General features: G+C 43.2%; 1 protein-coding gene across 1 annotated transcript in view; it reads left to right on the top strand.

Annotated features, from left to right (window-relative positions):
• Positions 1-20,533, top strand: part of LOC123276011 (cytoplasmic FMR1-interacting protein 1-like) — a 177,836-nt gene that overhangs the window by 16,469 nt on the left and 140,834 nt on the right. Inside the window, 8 exon segments of the mRNA XM_070497085.1 lie at positions 12,494-12,634; positions 12,708-12,797; positions 14,024-14,101; positions 14,337-14,438; positions 15,326-15,507; positions 18,518-18,614; positions 18,723-18,851; positions 19,847-19,951. Of these exon segments, the coding sequence (XP_070353186.1) occupies positions 12,518-12,634; positions 12,708-12,797; positions 14,024-14,101; positions 14,337-14,438; positions 15,326-15,507; positions 18,518-18,614; positions 18,723-18,851; positions 19,847-19,951 (900 nt within the window). The 5' untranslated portion in view covers positions 12,494-12,517.

Genomic DNA, 20,533 nt, shown 5'->3' with positions numbered 1-20,533 from the left:
ACGTAATACCCTCAAGGTCCATCCATGTTTTTGTGAATGGGACGATTTTATCACTTTTTATGGCTGAGTGGTAATCATTGTATATACGATGGAATCGTTGTATATATATATATATATGTATATATGTATTTATACACACCGTATCTTCTTTATCCACTTATCAGTTAATGGACACTTAGGTTGCTTGCATGTCTTGGCTCTTGTGAATAATGTTTCACTGAACATAGTGGTACGTGAGTCTATTTGAATTGCTGATTTCAAGTTCTTTGGATAGATACCCAGTAGTGAGATGGCTGGGTCGTATGGCATTTCTATTTTTAATTTTTTGAGAAATCTCCATACTGTTTTCCATAGTGGCTGCACCAGTTTGCATTCCTACCAGCAGTGTATGAGGGTTCCTTTTTCTCCACAACCTCTCCAGCATTTATTATTTTTTGTCTTGGTTATTATAGCCATTCTAACAGATTTAAGGTGATATCTTAGTGTAGTTTCCATTTGCATTTCCCTGATGATCAGTGATGATGAGCATCTTTTCATGTGCCTATGTGCCATCCATGTATCTTCTTTGGAGAAATGTCTGTTCATATCCTCCGCCCATTTTTTGATCGGGTGGTTTGATGTTTTGTTGAGTTGTGTGAGTTCTTTGTGTATTGTGGAGATTAACCCTTTGTCGGATACATGATTTGCACATATTTTTTCCCAATTGGTGAGTTGTCTTTTCATTTCAATCCTGTTTTCCCTTGCCTTGTGGAAGCTCTTTAGTCTGATAAGTCCCACTTGTTTATTCTTTCTGTTGTTTCCCTTGTCCGAGGAGACACGGTGTCTGAAAAGATCCTTTTAAGACTAATGTCAAAGAGTGTACTACCTGTATTTTCTTCTAGACGCCTTGTGGTTTCAGGTCTTACCTTTAAATCTTTGATCCATTTTGATTTTATTTTTGTGGATGGTGTAAGAGAATGGTCTGTTTTCATTCTTTTACAGGTGGCTGTCCAGTTTTCCCAGCAGCATTTGTTGAAGAGACTTTCCTTTCTCCATTGTATGTTCTCAGGCTCGTTTGTCGGAGATTATCTGCCCTTAGATGTGAAGTTTTATTACTGGGCTTCCAATTCTGTTCCATTGATCTGTTTGCCTGTTTTTGTACCAATACCATGCTGTTTTGATTACAGTAGCTTTGTAGTATATTTTGAAGTCAGGAATTGTGATGCCACCAGCTTTGTTCTTTTTTCTCAGGATTGTTGTAGCAATTCAGGGTCTTTCGTTGCCCCCTATGAATTTTAGGATTCTTTGTTCTGTTTCTTTGAGGAATGTCATTGGGATTCTGATTGGAATTACATTGAATCTGTAGATTGCTTTAGGTAGTATGGACATTTTAACTATGTTTATTCTTCCAATCCTTGTGCAAGGAACGTCTTTCCATCTTTTTATGTTGCCATCAGTTTCTTTCAGGAAATTCTTGTAGTTTTCATTATATAGGTCTTTCACCTCCTTGCTTAAATTTATTCCTAGATATTTTTGTTGTTGCTGTTGTTGCGATTGTCAATGGGATTGTCTTCTTGAGTGGTCTTTTGGTTAGTTTGTTATTAGAGTATAGAAATGCCACTGATTTTTGTAAGTTACTTTATACCTTGCAACTTTGCTGTAGTTGTTGATTATTTCTGAGAGTTTTCTATTGGATTCCTTAGGATTTTCCATATATAAAATCACGTCATCTGCAGACAGTGAGAATTTCACTTCTTCATTGCCAATTTGGATCCCTTTTATTTCCTTTTCTTGCCAAATTGCTCTGGCCAAAGCCTCCAGTACTGTGTTGAATAAGAGTGGTGAGAGTGGGCACCCTTGTCTCGTTCCTGTTCTCAGAGGGATGGCTTTGAGTTTTTCCCCATTGAGTGTGATGTTGGCTGTGGGTTTGTCATATATGGCCTTTATTATGTTGAGGTACTTTACTTCTATAACCATTTTATTGAGAGTTTTTATGGTAAATGGATGTTACGTCTTGTCGAATGTTTTGTCCGCGTCTATTGAGATGATCATGTGGTTTTTATCTCTCATTTTATTAATGTGGTGTATCACATTGATTGATTTGCAGATCTTGAACCACCCCTGCATCCCTGGTGTAAATCCCACTCGATCACGATGTGTGATCCTTTTAATGTATTGTTGTATTCGGTTTGCCAACATTTTGTTGAGGATTTTTGCATCTGTATTCATCAGTGATATTGGCCTGTAGTTCTCCTTCTTAATGTTGTCCTTGTCTGGCTTTGGAATCATGGTGATGTTGGCCTCGTAAAATGTGTTAGGAAGTGTTCTGTCTTCTTCCACTTTTTGGAATAGTTTGAGAAGGATAGGTATTAAATCTTCTTTTAATGTTCGGTAGAATTTTCTAGAGAAACCATCTGGTCCTGGACTTTTATTTGGGGGAGGTTTTTGATTACTGTTTCAACGTCTTGTGATTTGTCTATTCAGATTCTCTATTTCTTCTTGATTCAGTTTTGGGATGTTGAATGAGTCTGAGAATTTGTCTGTTTCTTGTAGAGTGTCCACTTTGTTGGCATATAGCTTTTCTTAGTATTCTCTCATAATCCTTTGTGTTTCTGTGGTATCTGTTGTAATTTCTCCTCTTCCATTTCTAATTTATTGGTTTGAGACTTCTCTCTTTTTGTCTTAGTGAGTCTGGCTAAGGGTTTGTCGATTTTGTTTATCTTCTCAACAAACCAGCTCTTTGTGTCTTTGATCCTTTCTGCTTTTTTTTTTGGTGTCAACTTCATTATTTCTGCACTAATTTTTATTAGTTCCTTCCTTCTACTGACTTTGGGGTTTGTTTTTTCTTGTATTTCTAATTCTGTTAGGTGTAGTTTAAGATTGCTTATTTGAGCTTTTTCTTGTTTGTTAAGGTGGGCCTGTATTGCTATGAATTTCCCTTTTATGACCACTTTTGCTGCATCCCATATGAGTTGGGATGATATCTTTTCATTTTCATTTGTCTCCAGATATTTTTGGATTTCCTCTTTAATTTCTTCAGTGATCCAGTGGTTGTTCAGTAGCATGTTGTTTAGTCTCCCCCTATTTGTCACTTTTCCGGCTTTTTTCTTGTAGTTGATTTCTAGTTTCATAGCATTGTGGTTGGAAAAGATGCTTGATATGATTTCAACCTTAAATTTGTTGAGGCTTGCCTTGTTTCCCAACATATGGTCTATGTTTGAGAATGTTGCATGTGCACTTGAGAAAAATGTATATTCTGCTATTTTTGGATAGAGTGTTCTAAATATACCTATTAAGTCCACTGTTATTTAAATCCACTGTTTCCTTGTTGCCTTTCTGTCTGGATGATCTATCCATTGATGAAAGTGTGGTGTTAAGGTCCCCTACTGTTATTATGTTGCTGTTTAAATCTCCTTTTAGGTGTGTTAGTAGTTGCTTTATGTACTTTGGTACTTCTGTGTCGGGTGTATAGATATTTATAAGTGTTCTGTCTTTCTGGTGCAGTGTCCCTTTGATCATTATATACTGTCCCTCTTTGTCTCTTATTCCGTTTTATCTTGAAGTTTACTTTGTCTGATACAAGTATGGCAACACCTGCTTTCTTTTGTTTGCCATTAGCTTGGAGTGTCATCTTCAATCCCTTCACTCTGAGCCTGTGTTTGTCTTTAGAGCTGAAATGTGTTTCGTAGAAGCAGCATATTGTTGCGTCTTGTTTTTTAATCTGTCTGGCCACTCTCTTTGTTTTTATTGGAGAATTCAATCCATTTATATTTAGAGTGATTATGGATTTATGAGGGCTTACTGCTGCCATTATATCACTTGTTCTCTGGTTAATCTGTATTTCTGTTATTTCTCATCTCATTTATTTCACACTGCCAATTTAGTTTGGTAGTTCTCTATGATAGTTTTCTCTTTATTTATCATTTGTGTCTGTTTTGATTGTTTAGTGGTTACTGTGAGGTTTGTGTAAAAAATCTCATAGATGAGATAGTCCATTTTCTGACAGGCTCTTATTTTCTTAGCCAGAGCAAGTCCCATCCCTTTTCTTTTCCTCTTCTAAGTTATTATTGTCACAACTTACTCCTTTTTGTGTTGTCAGTTTGTGATGAGATTATATTTATTTTTGTTATTTTCCTTCCCTTTATCTTTATTGTTACAATTAAGTGTTTGCTAACCTGTCCTGACAGAGAGGTGCAATTTTCTGATGTTGTCTGCCGGGTTATCTCCTTGCTCAAAGATCTGTAAACCCTTTTTTATCCAGGTATGAGGGACTTCTAGATCATTTCTTGTGTGTGGAGTGGGGAGCCTTGTGGTGATGCACTCCCTCAGCTTTGGTTTATCTGGAAGTTTTTTAATTCTCCATCATATCTGATGGATAATTTCACTGGCTAGAGTATTCTTGGCTGAAAGTTTCTGTTTTTCAGAATTTTGAATATATCATTCTACTCTCTCCTGTCCTGTAAGTTTTCTCCTGGGAAATCCCCTGACATCCTGATAAGAGTTCCTTTGTATTTTATTTTCTTCTGCCTTGCTGCCCTTAGTATTTTTTCTGTCATTGACTTTTGCCAGTTTTACTAATATATGCCTTGGAGAAGGTCTTCTTACATGGATATAATTAGGAGTTCTATTAGCTTCTTTTACTTGTAATTCCAGCTCCTTCCCCAGGTTTAGGAAGTTTTCAGTTATTAATTCTTTGAACAAGCTTTCTGCTCCTTTCTCCCTCTCTTTGCACTCTGGAATACCTATTATCCTCATGTTGCATTTCCTAGTTGAGCTGGATATTTCTCGGAGAATTTCTTCATTTCTTTTTGTTCTTAGTGTCTCTCCGCCATCTGAAGCATTTCTATATTTCTGTCCTCCAAGCTGCTAATTCTGTCCACCATAATAGCAGTTGTGTTATTCAGGGACTCCAGATTTTTCTTTATTTCATTCATAGTGTTTTTCATCTCCACCATTTCTGATTGGATTTTCTTTATAGTTTCAATCTCTTTTGTGAAGAATTCCCTCTGTTCGTTCATTTTCTTCCTGATTTCATTGAGCTGCCTTTCCAAATTTTCTTGTAACTCATTGAGTTTTTCTTTTTTTTGAGGAAGATTAGCCCTGAGCTAACATCTGCCACCAATCCTCCTCCTTGCTGAGGAAGAATGGCCCTGAGCTAACATCCATGCCCATCTTCCTCTACTTTTTATATGTGGGACGCCTGCCACAGCATGGCTTGACAAGCGGCGCATAGGTCTGCAACCAAGATCCGACCCAGCAAACCCCAGGCCGCCGAAGCGGAACGTGCGAACTTAACTTCTGCATCACATCACCAGGCTGGTCCCTCATTGAAGTTTTTATGGTAGCTGTTTTGAATTCTCTGTCATTGAGATTGTAAATTTCTGTGCCTTCAGGATTGGTTTCTGGGTGCTTGTCATTTTCCTTCTGATCTGGAGTATTAATATACGTTTTCATGCTGTTTGATGGGGTGGACTTGTGCCTTTGCATAGTGGAAGTATCTGGTCACAGATTCTATCTGCTGCCACCGGGGGTAAGCAGGAGCTGTGTATTCTGAGCCTGCTGCTATCCTGGCATGTATGCCTGTCCTTTGGAAACGCTGATGGGGCATGTTTGTGATTGCCCGCTGGCCGCTGCTACTTTACAAAGGTATGGGCATGCACTCTGGTGGGGGTCCCTTGCTCTGCCCCACCAAGCTGGTGCCCCAGGTGGGGAAGGTGTGCTTCCTTTCACCTGCGTGATCACAAGGATGTTCTCACTTTTCCCTCGCTGTCTGCCCTCCTCAGGTGCTGGCTTGATGAAGACACCCTGACAATTGCTTGGCCTCCCCTGTGTGGGGCTTTCCCATAGTTGGGAGGCAGGTTGGAGAGCAAAGGTGTTCCCTTGGAGAGCTACCCCTCCCCGTCTCCTTGCAGAGTTGCATGCAGTCCTACACCCTAGATCGCTGCTGGGGAAGGAGAGGAGATCCCCTTACCTCCTTCTGCTTCCTTCTGGGGGTCCAGCACCTCCACCTTCAGAGGTATGGCTCTGTGGGTCTCTTAGATGTCTATTGTGTTGTGTGAATGTCCCGTGTTGGTTTGTGAATGTTCTTTTTATTGTATCTTAGCGGGGAGAGTCTAAGGGAGGAGCTCACTCCACCATGATGCTGATGTCACTCTCCCCAAACATCTTTTAAAGAGCTGTGGAGGGAATCATCTGTTCTGTAGTATTTACCTTTCTGTCACTTTTGTTTCATTCTTCATGTCCCCAGTGACCTCCTGGTAGCATTTCACTTATATCTGAAGAGCTTCATTAGTCTTCTGTCTGTGAGTTCTCTTAGTTTTTCTTTATCTGAGAATGTCCTTATTTCATGTTCATCCCTAAAGGATATTTTCGATTGAGGTAGGATTCTGGGTCGACCCTTCTTTTCTTTCAGACTTAACAAGTATCATTCCACTTCCCCAGGGTCCCTGGTTTCCAAGGAGAAATCCACAGGCATTCACATTGCTCTTCTTCAGGTAATGAGCTATTTTTCTCTGGCTGTTTTCAAGATATTTTTCCCTTGTCTTTAGTGTATACCAGTCTTGGATTTCTTCAGATACACCCTGTTTGGCTTTCATTGAGCTTCTTGGATCTGTGGACAAAAGTCTGCAAAATTTGGGAAGTTCTCAGTCATTGTTTTCAACTCTTTTTCAGTACTGCCCACTTTCTGCTGTCCATCTTGCATTCTGACACAAATGTTAGATCGTTTCTCTTGTCCTAGAAGTCCCTGAGGCTCTTCGATTTTTTCAGTCTTTGTTCTCTCTGTTGTTCAGATTAGACAATTCCAGTTGTTCTGTCTTTAAGTTCACTGAATCTTTCCTCTGCTCTTGAGCTCATGTAGGCAGTTTTTAAAATTTGAGTATGGTATTTTTTAATTCTGACATTTTCATTTTGTTCTTTATACAGTCACGCGTCGCTTAGTGACAGGATCCGTTCTGAGAAAGTTGTCATTAGGAGATTTTGTCCTGTGAACATCGCAGATTGTACTTACACACACCTAGATGGTATAGCCTACTTCACTCCTAGGCTCTACGGTACTGATCTTATGGGACCATGGTCATATATGTGGTCCATTGCTAACTGAAATGTCATGGTGCAGTGCATGCCTGTATAAAGATATCTTTTTTTTTTTGGCTGGATTTCAATCTTTTCTTTCTGTTTGGGAGTGTTATTGTTTGTTAGAGCATTTTTATAGTAGTTGCTTTGAAGTCTGGTACATAATTGTAACATCTGTGTTATTTCAGCATTGGTATCTGTTGCTTATCTTTTTTTTTTTTAATTGAGTTATTGATAGGTTACAATCTTGTGAAATTTCAATTGTACGTTAATGTTTGTCAGTCATGTTGTAGGTGCACCACTTCACCCTTTGTGCCCACCCCCCACCCCACCTTTCCCCTGGTATCCACTAAACTGTTCTTGGTCCATAGTTTTAAATTCCTCATATGAGTGGAGTCATACACAGATTATCTTTCTCTTGCTGGCTTATTTCACTTAACATAATTCTCTCAAGGTCCATCCATGTTATTGCAAATGGAATGATTTTGTTCTGTTTTGCAGCTGAGTAGTATTCCATTGTATATATGTACCACATCTTCTTTATCCATTCGTCTGTTGATGGGCACTTAGGTTGCTTCCACGTCTTGGCTATTGTAAACAGTGCTGCAATAAACATTGGGGTGCACAGGACTTTTGGGATTGCTGACTTCAGGCTCTTTGGATAAATACCCAGTAGTGGGATGGCTGGATCGTATGGTAGTTCTATTTTTAGTTTTTTGAGGAATCTCCATACTGTTTTCCATAGTGGCTGCACCAGTTTGCATTCCCACCAGCAGTGTATGAGGGTTCCTTTTTCTCAGCAACCTCTCCAACATTTGTTGCTATTAGTTTTAGATATTTTTGTCATTCTAACGGGTGTAAGGTGATATCTTAGTGTAGTTTTGATTTGCATTTCCCTGATGATCAGCGATGATGAGCATCTTTTCATGTGCCTATTGGCCATCAGTATATCTTCTTTGGAGAAATGTCTGTTCCTGTCTCCAGCCCATTTTTTGATTGGGTTGTTTGATGTTTTGTGATTGAGTTGCGAGAGTTCTTTATATATTAAGGATATTAAGCCTTTGTCAGATATATGACTTGCAAATATTTTTTCCCAGTTAGTGGGTTGTTTTTTTGTTTCAATCCTGTTTTCATTTGCCTTGAAAAAGCTCTTTAATCTGATGAAGTCCCATTTGTTTATTCTTTCTATTGTTTCCCTTCTCTGAGAAGGCATGGTGTCTGAAAAGATCCTTTTAATACTGATGTCAAAGAGTGTACTGCTTACGTTTTCTTCCAGAAGCCTTATGGTTTCAGGTCTCACCTTTAGGTCTTTAATCCATTTTGAGTTTATTTTGGTGAATGGTGAAAAAGAATGGTCAATTTTCATTCTGTTACATGTGGCTTTCCAGTTTTCCCAGCACCATTTGTTGAAAAGACTTTCTTTTCTCCATTGTATGCCCTCATCTCCTTTGTCAAAGATAAGCTGTCCATAGATGTGTGGTTTTATTTCTGGGCTTTCAATTTTGTTCCATTGATCTGTGCACCTGTTTTTGTACCAGTACCATGCTGTTTTGATTACTGTAGCTTTGTAGTATGTTTTGAAGTCAGGGATTGTGATGCCTCCCGTTTTGTTCTTTTTTCTCAGGATTGCTTTAGCAATTTGGGGTCTTTTGTTGCCCCATATGAATTTTAGGATTCTTTGTTCTAATTCTGTAAAGAATGTCATTGGGATTCTGATTGGGATGGCGTTGAATCTGTAGATTGCTTTAGGTAGAATGGACATTTTAACTATGTTTATTCTTCCAATCCATGTACATGGAATGTCTTTCCATCTCCTTATGTCGTCATCCAATTCTCTCAGGAAGGCCTTGTAATTTTCATTATATAGGTCCTACACTTCCTTAGTTAAATTTACCCCAAGGTATTTTATTCTTTTTGTTGCGATTGTGAATGGTATTGTATTCTTGAGTTCTTTTTCTGTTGGTTCATTACTGGAGTATAGAAATGCTACTGATTTATGCAAATTGATTTTATACCCTGCAACTTTGCTGTAGTTGTTGATTACTTCTAACAGTTTTCCAATGGATTCTTTGGGGTTTTCTATATATAAGATCATGTCGTCTGCAAACAGCGAGAGTTTCAATTCTTCACTCCCTATTTGGATTCCTTTTATTCCTTTTTCTTGCCTGATTGCTCTGGCCAGGACCTCCAGTACTATGTTAAATAAGAGTGGTGATAGAGGGCATCCTTGTCTTGTTCCTGTTTTCAGGGAGATGGGGTTCAGTTTTTGCCCATTGAGTATGATGTTGGCTATGGGTTTGTCATATATGGCCTTTATTATGTTGAGGTAGTTTCCTTCTATGCCCATTTTGTTCAGAGTTTTTATCATAAATGGCTGTTGGATCTTGTCAAATGCCTTCTCTGCATCTATTGAGATGATCATGTGGTTTTTATTCCTCAGTTTGTTGATGTGGTGTATCACGTTGATTGATTTGTGGATGTTGAACCATCCCTGTGTCCCTGGTATGAATCCCACCTGATCCTGATGTATGATTCTTTTGATGAATTGCTGAATTCTGGTTGCCAAAATTTTGTTTAGAATTTTTGCATCTATGTTCATCAGTGATATTGGCCTGTAGTTCTCTTTTTTCGTGGTGTCCTTGTCAGGTTTTGGTATCAGCGTGATGTTGGCCTCATAGAATGTGTTAGGAAGTGTTCCATCTTCCCTAATTTTTTGGAATAGCTTGAAAAGGATAGGTATTAAATCCTCTCTGAAAGTTTGGTAGAATTCCCCAGGAAAGCCATCTGGTCCTGGGGTTTTATTCTTTGGGATGTTTTTGATTGCTGTTTCAATCTCTTTCCTTGTGATTGGTCTGTTCAAATTGTCTGCCTCTTCTTGAGTGAGCTTTGGGAGATTGTAGGAGTCCAGGAATTTATCCATTTCCTCTAGGTTATCCATTCTGTTGGCATATAGTTTTTTGTACTATTCTCTCATAATCTGTTGTATTTCTGCAGAGTCTGTTGTTATTTCTCCTCACTCATTTCTGATTTTGTTTATCTGAGCTTTCTCCCTTTTTTTCTTTGCAAGTCTGGCTAGTGGTTTGTCAATTTTATTTATCTTCTCAAAAAACCAGCTCTTTGTCTCATTGATCCTTTCTACTGCCTTTTTCGTTTCAATAGTATTTATTTCTGCTCTGATTTTTATTATTTCTTTCCTTCTACTGACTTTGGGCTTCATTTGTTCTTTTTTCTCTAGTTCAGTTAGGTGTGCTTTAAGGTTGCTTATTTGGAATTTTTCTTGTTTGTTAAAATGTGCCTGTATTGCGATGAATTTTCCTCTTAATACAGCTTTTGCTGTATCCCACATGAGTTGGTGTGGCATGCTATCATTTTCATTTGTTTCCAGGTATTTTTTTATTTCTTCTTTAATTTCTTCAATGATCCATTGCTTGTTCAGTAGTGTGTTGTTTAGTCTCCACATCTTTGTGCCTTTCTCAGCTTTTTTCTTGTAATTAATTTCTAGCCTTATAGCACTATGATCTGAGAAGATGCTTGTTATTATTTCAATTTTTTTAAATTTGTAGAGGCTTGTCTTGTTTCCCAACATATGGTCTATCCTAGAGAATGTTCCATGTGCACTTGAGAAGAATGTGTATTCAGCTCCTTCAGGGTGGAGTGATCTATATATGTCTATTAAGTCCAATTGTTTTAGTTTTTCATTCAGCTCCACTATTTCCTTGTTGATTTTCTGTCTGGATGATCTGTCCATTGATGTGAGTGGGGTGTTGAGGTCCCCTACTATTATTGTGTTGTTTTTAACATCTTCCTTTAGGTCTGTTAATAGTTGCTTTATGAATCTTGGTGCTCCTGTGTTGGGTGCATAGATATTTACAAGCGTTATTTCTTCTTGATGAAGTGTCCCTTTGATCATTATATATTGTCCCTCTGTGTCTCTCTTTACCTGTCTTATTTTGAAATCCACTTGGTCTGATATGAGAATTGCAACACCTGCCTTGTTGCTTATCTTTTCCCGTAGGAGTCAGGACATTCTTGGTTCTTTGTGTGCTGAGTAGTTTGCATTGCGGCTGCATGTTTTGGATGTAATGATCTAGGACCATGGGTAAATCCTAGGTGAATGCTAATTTTTCATTTTAGCAGGCAAACAACATGGTTCAATTTTAGGCTGCAGTTCCAACCTGCCTTGTTTGGTTTGTGATTCAGTATCAATTCTGTTCTCAGAGCCTCTGCAGTGCCGTTTTGATCTGTCCTCTGTGTGCTACCCGTGCAGTCTGGGATCTGGCTGTGGGCTCAAGGGACGGTATGAGAGGATCAGATCCATCACCTACAGCTTGTGGGGGGGCCTGACACTCATGAGCAACTTTGTGGACTTGCTCTTGGGAGCTTCTTCCTCTCCACACTGCCCCTGGGGCTTTCCAGTGCCCTGGGGTTCCCTTTGTGGTTCCCTAGCCAGCATACCAGGGCTTTGGTAACCTGATGCTCTGTGCACTTCCACACCCATGCCTAGTCTGGGGCCCAGTTCTGGGAGGAGTGATTGACTGCTTCTTCCATTCAGTGTTCTTCTCCATCCTGACTGGTGTTCTTTCCTTCTCGGAACAACGTGGGTGCCCCATGTGTCTTGTCTGTGGTTGGGGCTGCGCTGCATGTCCTGTCTGGGGTCAGAGCAGCCTCTCATGTCTTGTCCAGGGTCGGAGTTGCTTGATGTGTCTTATCTAGGATTAGAGCTACTCTCTGTGTCCCATCCAGAGTTGGAGCAGCATTCAGCAGGAGGCAGGCTGGAGTATGCCTACTCCTTTTCCCCAGAGCCGGCACAGATTTGTATTTAGATGAGACCTGCTCCGTTTCTATGCTTCTGTACATGAGCCTCAGAGTTCTGCTTTCAGTCTTCTGCTAACGGCCCCCTCCCTGTTTCACCTTGGCCCCCAGCCGTCACCTTAGTAGTCACTGCAGGCTGCCCCTGTACTTCTGGAGGGAGGGCTCTAGCCATTGCCATCTCCATTCCTAACATGTAACCCTGCTTGGAGGTACTGCCTGGGAAACATCCGTGTGCAGGGAAGCCCCCTTGGAAGTTGTGCCGGCCTCCTTGGGGCGGATGTGGTGTTGGAGGGGATGTTCCCTCCTCCAGCCCATGAAGGGGTTGTCACAGCCTCCTAGAGAGCCCTTTAGGGACAGCGGTGGCCCCAAGGTGGGAAGGGTGGCATGAAGCGACTGCATATGTGGTGGCCCGTGTATCCTGCACCATGACACTCCTGGAGGCGGCAAGAGGCAACATTGTGACTCCCCTGCCAGCGAGCCCTGGGAGAGCTGCTAGACCCCAGGGACTGACTGTGACCATTTCAGCCACCCCAGTGCCCTCAGGAGAGGAGTCAGGCAAGTGGGGGCCTGATTTCCCCATCCCAGAAGGATTGTCAGGTGCCCCTGCCCTTCCTCACAGCACAGGTAGCTTTGTGTTTTGTTCTAGGCCAGGATGGCGGCCCAGGTGACACTGGAGGATGCGCTGTCCAACGTGGATCTCCTAGAAGAGCTGCCTCTGCCTGACCAGCAGCCCTGTATTGAGCCCCCACCATCCTCACTGCTATACCAGGTGTGTGCTGGGCGCCGCGGGTGCACTGCCTGCCATGCCGACCCCCACATGATGGTTTTTCTCTTCCTTTCAGCCAAATTTCAACACTAACTTTGAAGACAGAAATGCATTTGTCACTGGCATTGCAAGATACATCGAACAGGCGACTGTCCATTCTAGCATGGTAATTCCATCCGCACATCTTTGTTTTCCTTGTGGGAATAGCAATTCTGAATGGCAAATGTATGTGTTTTTGGTATTCTGATGGGATACGTAGTGAGGAAAGTGAGAGGAAACTGAATGAAATGCCTTATGCTTTTAGAAAAACCTGTGTTTTTCTTATTATAAAAACAATGCATGCTCTCTGAAAATTTAGCACCTATGGCCCAGAGAGAATCTTTCTCAGTATTTTGAGGGAATCCGTTCTCTCTCCTACTTGTATACCTTTACTCGTCATGCCAGGTACTTATGTGATTTAGACTGCATAAGTCAATTGCGGTGTTATTATAATTGTGTATTTTAATGATTTCGGGAACATTTTCACATGTCATGAAAATGTGCTAAAGTAATTAATGGCTGGTACATATTGTAAATGCCCACAATTTAACTATTTTTGCATGTTTACTTAGTTTCCCTTTTTTCTTATAATAAAAAGTGCCGCGATGAACACTTTTCTAAATACATCATTATTCTCTTTGGCTAGATTTGTAGAAGAGAAGTTACTGGGTGAAAGGTTGAGAAATATTTTAAGGCATTGTAAAACCATCAAACTGTAGTTGACATTTTCAAGAACATCTCTGCAGTTTTTATTGTTTTTATCAAAGGAAATAATGTGGAAGAAGAGTAGACACTAAGGTAGTTTTAAAATGACAGTAGTCCTCTTCCCAAGGATTCTCTGGATTTTAAGTACTGCAGAAACACTTCTAGCTTTTCCTGCCCACACTGGGAACAGCAGAGCTCCCTCAGTCTTCCTTAGGAGCCAGGAGACTCTGTGTGGCCTGGTGGAGAGCCTGTGAGGACCCCGTGCACATTCACAATGCACTGGGCCCTCCCCCGTGTCCCCACCTTCAGGTATGCATTGCCAGTGGGTGGTTTAGGGTTGAGTGGAGCTGCAGTGTAGCAGCTGTGGTGGATGCCCTGTGCCGCCCCGTGCAAAGGTGCCTGCAGGTCGCTGACACCCCTCTCCAGCCTGCAGAAACCTAGGGGTGTTTTGGGCCATCATTGTGGCCACACCACTGCACTGTGGCATCACTAGCTTCTCGGCAGCTCTGTTGGCATGCATGTCCTGTGCTTGTCTCTTCCTTCAGGGAGAGTCAGGATAGTTTATGCGTCTAGATTTTAGCAATTTGGCATCTTCTTGTTTATGATTGTTCCCCTGCGTGCCTTTGATTTGCCCTATGTCCCCTGCAGAATGAGATGCTGGAGGAAGGCCAAGAGTATGCTGTCATGCTGTACACCTGGAGGAGCTGCTCTCGGTCCATCCCACAGGTGCCCCCAACGTTGCTGGCCACACCCCACTCCTGCCTGCCCAGCCCAGCCCAGCCCCTCCCTCATCCCACAGACCATGTCTTCATCTGAAACACACCACACCTCTATCCCTTCCAGCCCTGCCCCACCCATACCACACCCCCACCCACTGGTCGCCTGGGACCCCAGCTCTAACAGCGGCCTTGTCCTCTCACTCCCAGCTGGGTTGAAGCCTCTTTACCTTGCTTTTCCCCAGGTGAAATGTAATGAGCAGCCTAACAGAGTGGAAATTTGTGAGAAAACTGTGGAGGTCCTCGAGCCTGAGGTCACAAAACTGATGAATTTTATGTACTTCCAGGTAAAACAGCGCTGTAATCCTCAAGGTTTAATGCAGAGGAGTAGGGATGCTAGCGCTATCTCATCTATCACTATGGACCCAAGAACAAAGCACATGTAAATTAAAACAACCACACAGCCTCTGAGATAAAAGGGAACTAAGGTGTTGATGGTCTAAAACCTCACTTGCTCTTTCAGAAGAGATACTTCTCTTGCATTTCACTTTTCTTCTCTCTGAGTGAATTCACATTTCCTCCACGAAGGCTGCTTTCTGTCCTTCCGAGCACTGTTGTCCTTCTGCCAGTCCTACTTGGGATTCACCTGGTTTCTCAGGTGTTTCTTTCTCTCATCCTCGCCCTGACTGTCCACCCCAGTGGTCCCTACCTTGGCCTTGGCTCCTCTGGCGTTTTGGTTAGGCAAAGTGGCCAGAGGGAGGAGACTTGCTGGCTTTTTAAAGATGTGCTTTGGACATGTGAGAAAATTTTTCTTACAGACTCCTTTAGCAAAGGGAGAAGATAGAACTTGTTAGCAGATGAATTTTTGTTTTATCTTAAATATCGTCCAGAAGAAAACTCCCCCTCACTTTTTTCACCTCTGAAAGTTAAAACATCTCGTTATAAACATTCTGCTGGAGCATTTTGCTCAGTGACTGCTGAATAATCAACACAATTCTTTTACTTTAGGGAAGTAGTTGGTAAAGTAGAAAAGTACAAAATAAATCGTGATTGTCATTGGTGTGTGGGAATTACTTTATAGAAACATGTCTTTTGACCTGAGCTGCAAACATCCACTCATTTGGGTGTATATTTTATCAACAAGTAACAGTGAATCCAGACTCTGTGCTTGAAGCTGAGCGTGAAGTCAGCCTATTGTTGACAGTGGCTTTTCTGCCTTCCTTCATTTGTGCAGAGAAATGCCATTGAGCGTTTCTGTGGGGAGGTGAGGCGCCTGTGCCACACGGAGAGGAGGAAGGACTTTGTGTCTGAGGCCTACCTGATCACACTGGGCAAGTTCATCAACATGTTTGCTGTGCTGGATGAGCTGAAGAACATGAAGTGCAGTGTGAAGAACGACCACTCAGCATACAAGAGGTGAGCTTTGGCCTTGTGCCTTTGGGCCACGTGGATAGTGCTGGGGAGGTGGGATGGTGCCTCATCAGTTGGCTTTCCTGCACATAGTTGGTGCATATCCCATGTGTTCTGAAATAAGCGCTATGGGTTGGTAGTGGTTGCTCAGCAGTCTTCGAACTGTTTGAGTACACACCCTTAGGAGGTGGGGGGTAGTCAGCAGATTGTTTGCGTTGCAGTGCAGCGCTGTGTCCTCATGGACATGTGTATATTATGGTTTCATGAAGTTAGAGTGGGATCTGAGCATCCTCGTCATCCCCAAGTGTTTGTTGAGGACCTCTGGGTGCTCAGCACCCTTGGGAAGACAGAAGCGCAACGACCAGTCCCTGCTCTCAGAGTGCTGGGGTCGCTGCAGGGCCTTGGCCTGGTGAGCATCTTGACAAGGGGGCAGGTGGGTTCTGTGGCCTGAGGGCGCCCCCTCTGCTCATCACTCACTGGTAGGATGTCCGTCACAGAAGTGGGCAGAGCTGGAGCTTCCAGGTCCTGGACCAGCTCTCCTCCAGGGTGGTTTTCTTTTTGAACGTAAAGAACTTCTGGAGAAGAGAACTGGAAAAGCTGGGCTTGGCACAGCAGTGCACTTCTGAAAAACCATGAAGGGGCAGTTGGTGGCAGGCAGAAGGAAGGCCGTTGGTCAGAGCAGAGTCAGCTGTCTTCCGATCAACTTTCTTAGAAAATATGCTCAGTACTGTTGAAGGCATGATTGGCTTGAAGGAGATGCTGACATCTATTTCTTCCGTTAGACAAGGAATCTTGGCTATGAAATTAAATTTGAAGAGTTTACTTTGCATCTGAATACACTGTAGTTAGGTTGCATCTAAAAATCATACAACTGTTGAGTCTTTAAAATAAAATCGACTTGGGACACAGTGCCAAACCTAGATTTGAGGATAAGGCGGCAGTGGGAGTTGAGCTAGGTCCCTAGCATTTTAAGCTTTATTCAAGTGAGTAAGTACAGGCATTCCATTCATCACCTAGGATCAGCTCTGGGCAGAAGCCTGGATCTTCAAAACCAGGAAATCTTTGGAGTTGGCCTGTTACCCCTCTTGGGTGGGAAACTCTGCAGTTGTCCCCATCTGATGACAGTGTTTGTGAGACTCCAAGTGTGTGTGACTCTCTGCAGAGCATGGGGTCTTCTGAGAGGTGGAGGGTGAAACCAGCCCAGCCTAGGAGAGCAGCGTCTGCTCCTGGCTGCACAAATCACTTGCTATGATTTTGAGCAGCTTTCTTAGCCTTTCTGACTTTATCGGGGAGATGGGGATGGTGGACAGCATCAGGGGTCTTTCATTTCAAAAAGATTTTCTCTTTTCTCGGCAGCAGCGCTTTTATTCCAAAGCCCAGTCTGTAAAATAGTTTAAAGATGGGGCTGCTCTGTGGAAGGCTGTGGGGGCCCCAGGCACCCACTCCAGGAACCACAGGGGTCTTTACCACCTGAGGCTCCCCTGAGCACTGAGAGGGCCTGGGCCACCCCTTCATCCTTTCCAGCGGCCTCGTCCTGTGACCTCTGTTTGGGACCCCCTGTTGGTTCACCTTCCCAGACAGTAACCCCTACTCCTCCCCAGTCTTTACACACCCCCACTCCAACACAATTTTTATTTGCACCCAGCTGGTAGCTACCAGTACATCCTCTTCTGAGTGTAAATGCCAAGATAACCTATATGGTTATCGTGAGGCTTGAGAAAAAGAAAACAGCATCTTTGATCCCTTCCTTAGTTTCAGCAGCCACTCAGATCAATAAAGTGAACACTTTGAAAAGGAATGTGACTGTATTAGTTAATGTTAGTTTAACTGTATATAATTCTTAAAAACTTAGAGAAATAACAGTGCCTTAAACAAGATTTCCGATTCTTTCTTTCTCACCTGAAAAGTCCTGAGCTGGGTGATCTGCAGCTGATGAGGGGGTTCCACAGTGTTCAGGACCCAGGACTCCAGCTGTCCTGCTGCTCTGCTGTCTTCATGTGTTGTCTCATGTTTCAAGATGGTTGCTTAAGCTCCAGCTGTCATTTCTGCATTCCAGTCAACAAGGAGGAAGAAGAATAGAAGGGCCCACACTCTCCTTTATAAAAACTTTCCAGTGCCTTGCAAGACTTTTCATTATGTCTCATGGCTCAGCCATCGGTCATGTGGAGATGAGGCACATCGGTGCCGCATGAAAATTGGGAGTTTATTCCTAAGAAAGCAGGGAAGAAGTGACTATTGGAGTAGGTTATCAGTCTTCTATCAGTAAAAACCCCAAGTTTCTAGGTTGCATAGACATGTCCTTATGTGGGCAGGCTATGTGCCGAATCCTCACGTTCACCTTGACACTGCTCTGACGAACTCAGAGACTCAGTACGCGCCTCACAGCACGATCAGACCGCAGTCTACAGGTCCTTCTGTGCGCCTTTCCATCTCTGTTCTCATGTCAGTTCTGTGGGCGGTCGGATGGGCGGCTGTTGTTAGTTACTGATGTGATGAATGAGGCTCAGCAGAGTTCAGGAGGTTTGTCCAAGATGGAGCTGTGGGTTAGTGGAGGGACCAGGATTCTGTCTCAGACCTTTGGCATCAAAACTGTGTATGGTCCCTAACTTGGAGGCGTGGTGGCCCAGAGGGTTCCCAGCAGAGAACATGAATGGTGCTTGCCATCCTCGTCACCGGGCTCTAGAAGTCACAGAAGAGGGGGTGGCCTTTCTCAGACCCGGGGACAGGGAGCCCAGGACAGAGGCCAGTGTGCAGGGGCCCTTCAGAAAGGCCTGTGGGTGGTGCTGCCACGTCTCTGAGGAAGTTTGTCAGCTCTGGACATCTGGGTCATGAGCTGTCCAGGTCGGCAAAAGACTGCCCTGGAGTTAAAGATGGAGAAGCTAGAGGAGGCTGAAGTTAAGACCCACATTTCTACAGATAACTGTAGGCAGAGTAAAATAATCCTGAATTCCCAGGCTTTTTTCTTTTTTCATCATTAAGCATGTTGGTTGAGTAACTCTGTTTTTTGCTTTCAAAGGGCTGCTCAGTTTTTGCGGAAAATGGCGGACCCACAGTCCATCCAGGAATCTCAGAATCTGTCCATGTTCCTGGCCAACCACAACAAGATCACACAAGTAAGGCTCACGCTCTCCCCACTCTGGCTGGCAGGGTGCATGGCTGGGGGGTGGGGGACCCGGGGCCAGGAGCAGACCATGGCACAGGTCTCCTGCTCTGTGTGTCAGTCTCTGCAGCAACAGCTCGAAGTGATTTCTGGCTATGAAGAGCTCCTCGCTGACATCGTGAATCTGTGTGTGGATTACTATGAGAACAGGATGTACTTGACACCCAGTGAAAAACACATGCTTCTCAAAGTCCGTGTGGGGTGACTGCCCCTTGTACTCTGGAGGGAGGGATGGCCTTGCTGTCATTAATAGGCTGTGCTTTGTCTAAGATCCTTTTGCATGCCTTTTCTTATTCTGACGCTTGCCGTGTGTGTGTGTGTGTGTGTGTGTGTGTGTGTGTGTGTGTGTGTAGCATCCTCTGCCCTGCACACAGCCTATAGTTGCACTACAGGCTCTTGACACATTCCTGTGAGTATGTCCTGGGCTTGACCCCGGTGCCAGGTGGATCACATGCCCACCCCCAGAAAAGGTGCTTGTGGGTGAGGAGGTCCTGGGTCCAGGGTTTCTCCCAGCATTAAGCTTCTGTAGTACAGGTTATACCTTATTCCACCTATCAAGGATGTGATTCCGAGGAATTAAATATACTGTGTCACCATGATTAAAGTAGACCTGTTGTTCCAGAAACAGCCATTCACCATATTGTTCGTTATTATTCTATTTCAAGATGAGGAGGTTTTCAGTGACATTCCTCGTGGGGCCAGGAGAAGGTGGTTCCGCCATTCCCTTTGCTCTGCCCTCCACGTTTGTGGAGGGAAGCCCTGGAGACCCTGTGCTGCATGTCCGGCCGCCCAAAGCCCTCCCTGCAAGAGCGGGCCCAACCCCAAGACCTCATCACACTGGAGAGCCCACTGGATAGCACACTGTGACGGCTGAAATGTTCTGTCGGTGCTGTCTTGTGCAGGGGCCCCTGGCTATGGGTGCTCATGGAAATCCGTATTTTGTACTGCATTGTGCTTGATGAGAGGTGGAGCTGATGTGTGTGCCTGGGGAGGACGCTGAAATAGCTGCAAGGAATGACGCATGTAAAAGAATAGCTTCTCAAGAAGGGATAGCTATTTATTTCCAAGGAGCTTTTAAAAACGCTTTTTGAAAGAAGAGTGAATTGTCATTTCGAAATAAACTGTAGCAGTATAAGTGCTTAGAGGCAATTAAACTTGCAGGTCTGAGTTTTATGTGATTTTCAGGTCATGGGGTTTGGTCTGTACTTGATAGATGGGAGTGTCAGCAACATCTATAAACTAGATGCCAAGAAAAGGATAAACTTATCCAAGATGGACAAGTACTTCAAGGTAAGTTGCCTTCTTTTAGATAAACGTTTTTATTGAAGTGTATACCACTTGAAATTTGGGAGATGAACCCCTATAACCATGACACATATCAGGAAATGGGGCATGCTGACTGGCAGCGCTCACACTCCTGTCTACAGAGGCGGCCTCTCTCCCTCCTGCTGTGCACCAGTGTTGCCTGGGTTTGAACCTTGTAGAAAGGGGATCAAGCCATGTCCTCTCTCGTGCATCTGGCCACTTTCACTTACTCTGTTTGTTAGAGTCATCCCTGTGGGAGCCTGTAGCTCTAGTCCTTAGGTTTTTATTGTGGTGGAGCAATTCTTGTTGTGATTAGACTGCAGTTTATTTATCCATTTTGTTGTGATGGACGTGAGATTGTTTCTGGGTTTTGGCTGCTGTGATTTAGTGCACGTCTGTGCTCGTTTCTGTTGGAATATACCAGGTGGGGGGTGGTGGTTGAGGGTCCTGGTAGTAAATCCAGCCTGACGATTCTCCCACATGGTTGTGCAGATTTGTGTTCCTTCCAACAATGAACGAGCATTCCCATTGTTCCACATCCTCGGCAACACTTGGCACTGTCACTTT

Source organism: Equus asinus, chromosome 2 (assembly GCF_041296235.1).
Source record: "Equus asinus isolate D_3611 breed Donkey chromosome 2, EquAss-T2T_v2, whole genome shotgun sequence".
Lineage (NCBI taxonomy): Eukaryota > Metazoa > Chordata > Mammalia > Perissodactyla > Equidae > Equus > Equus asinus.
The sequence above is the reverse complement of the archived record's forward strand: the minus strand, read 5'-3'. Positions and strand labels throughout refer to the sequence as shown.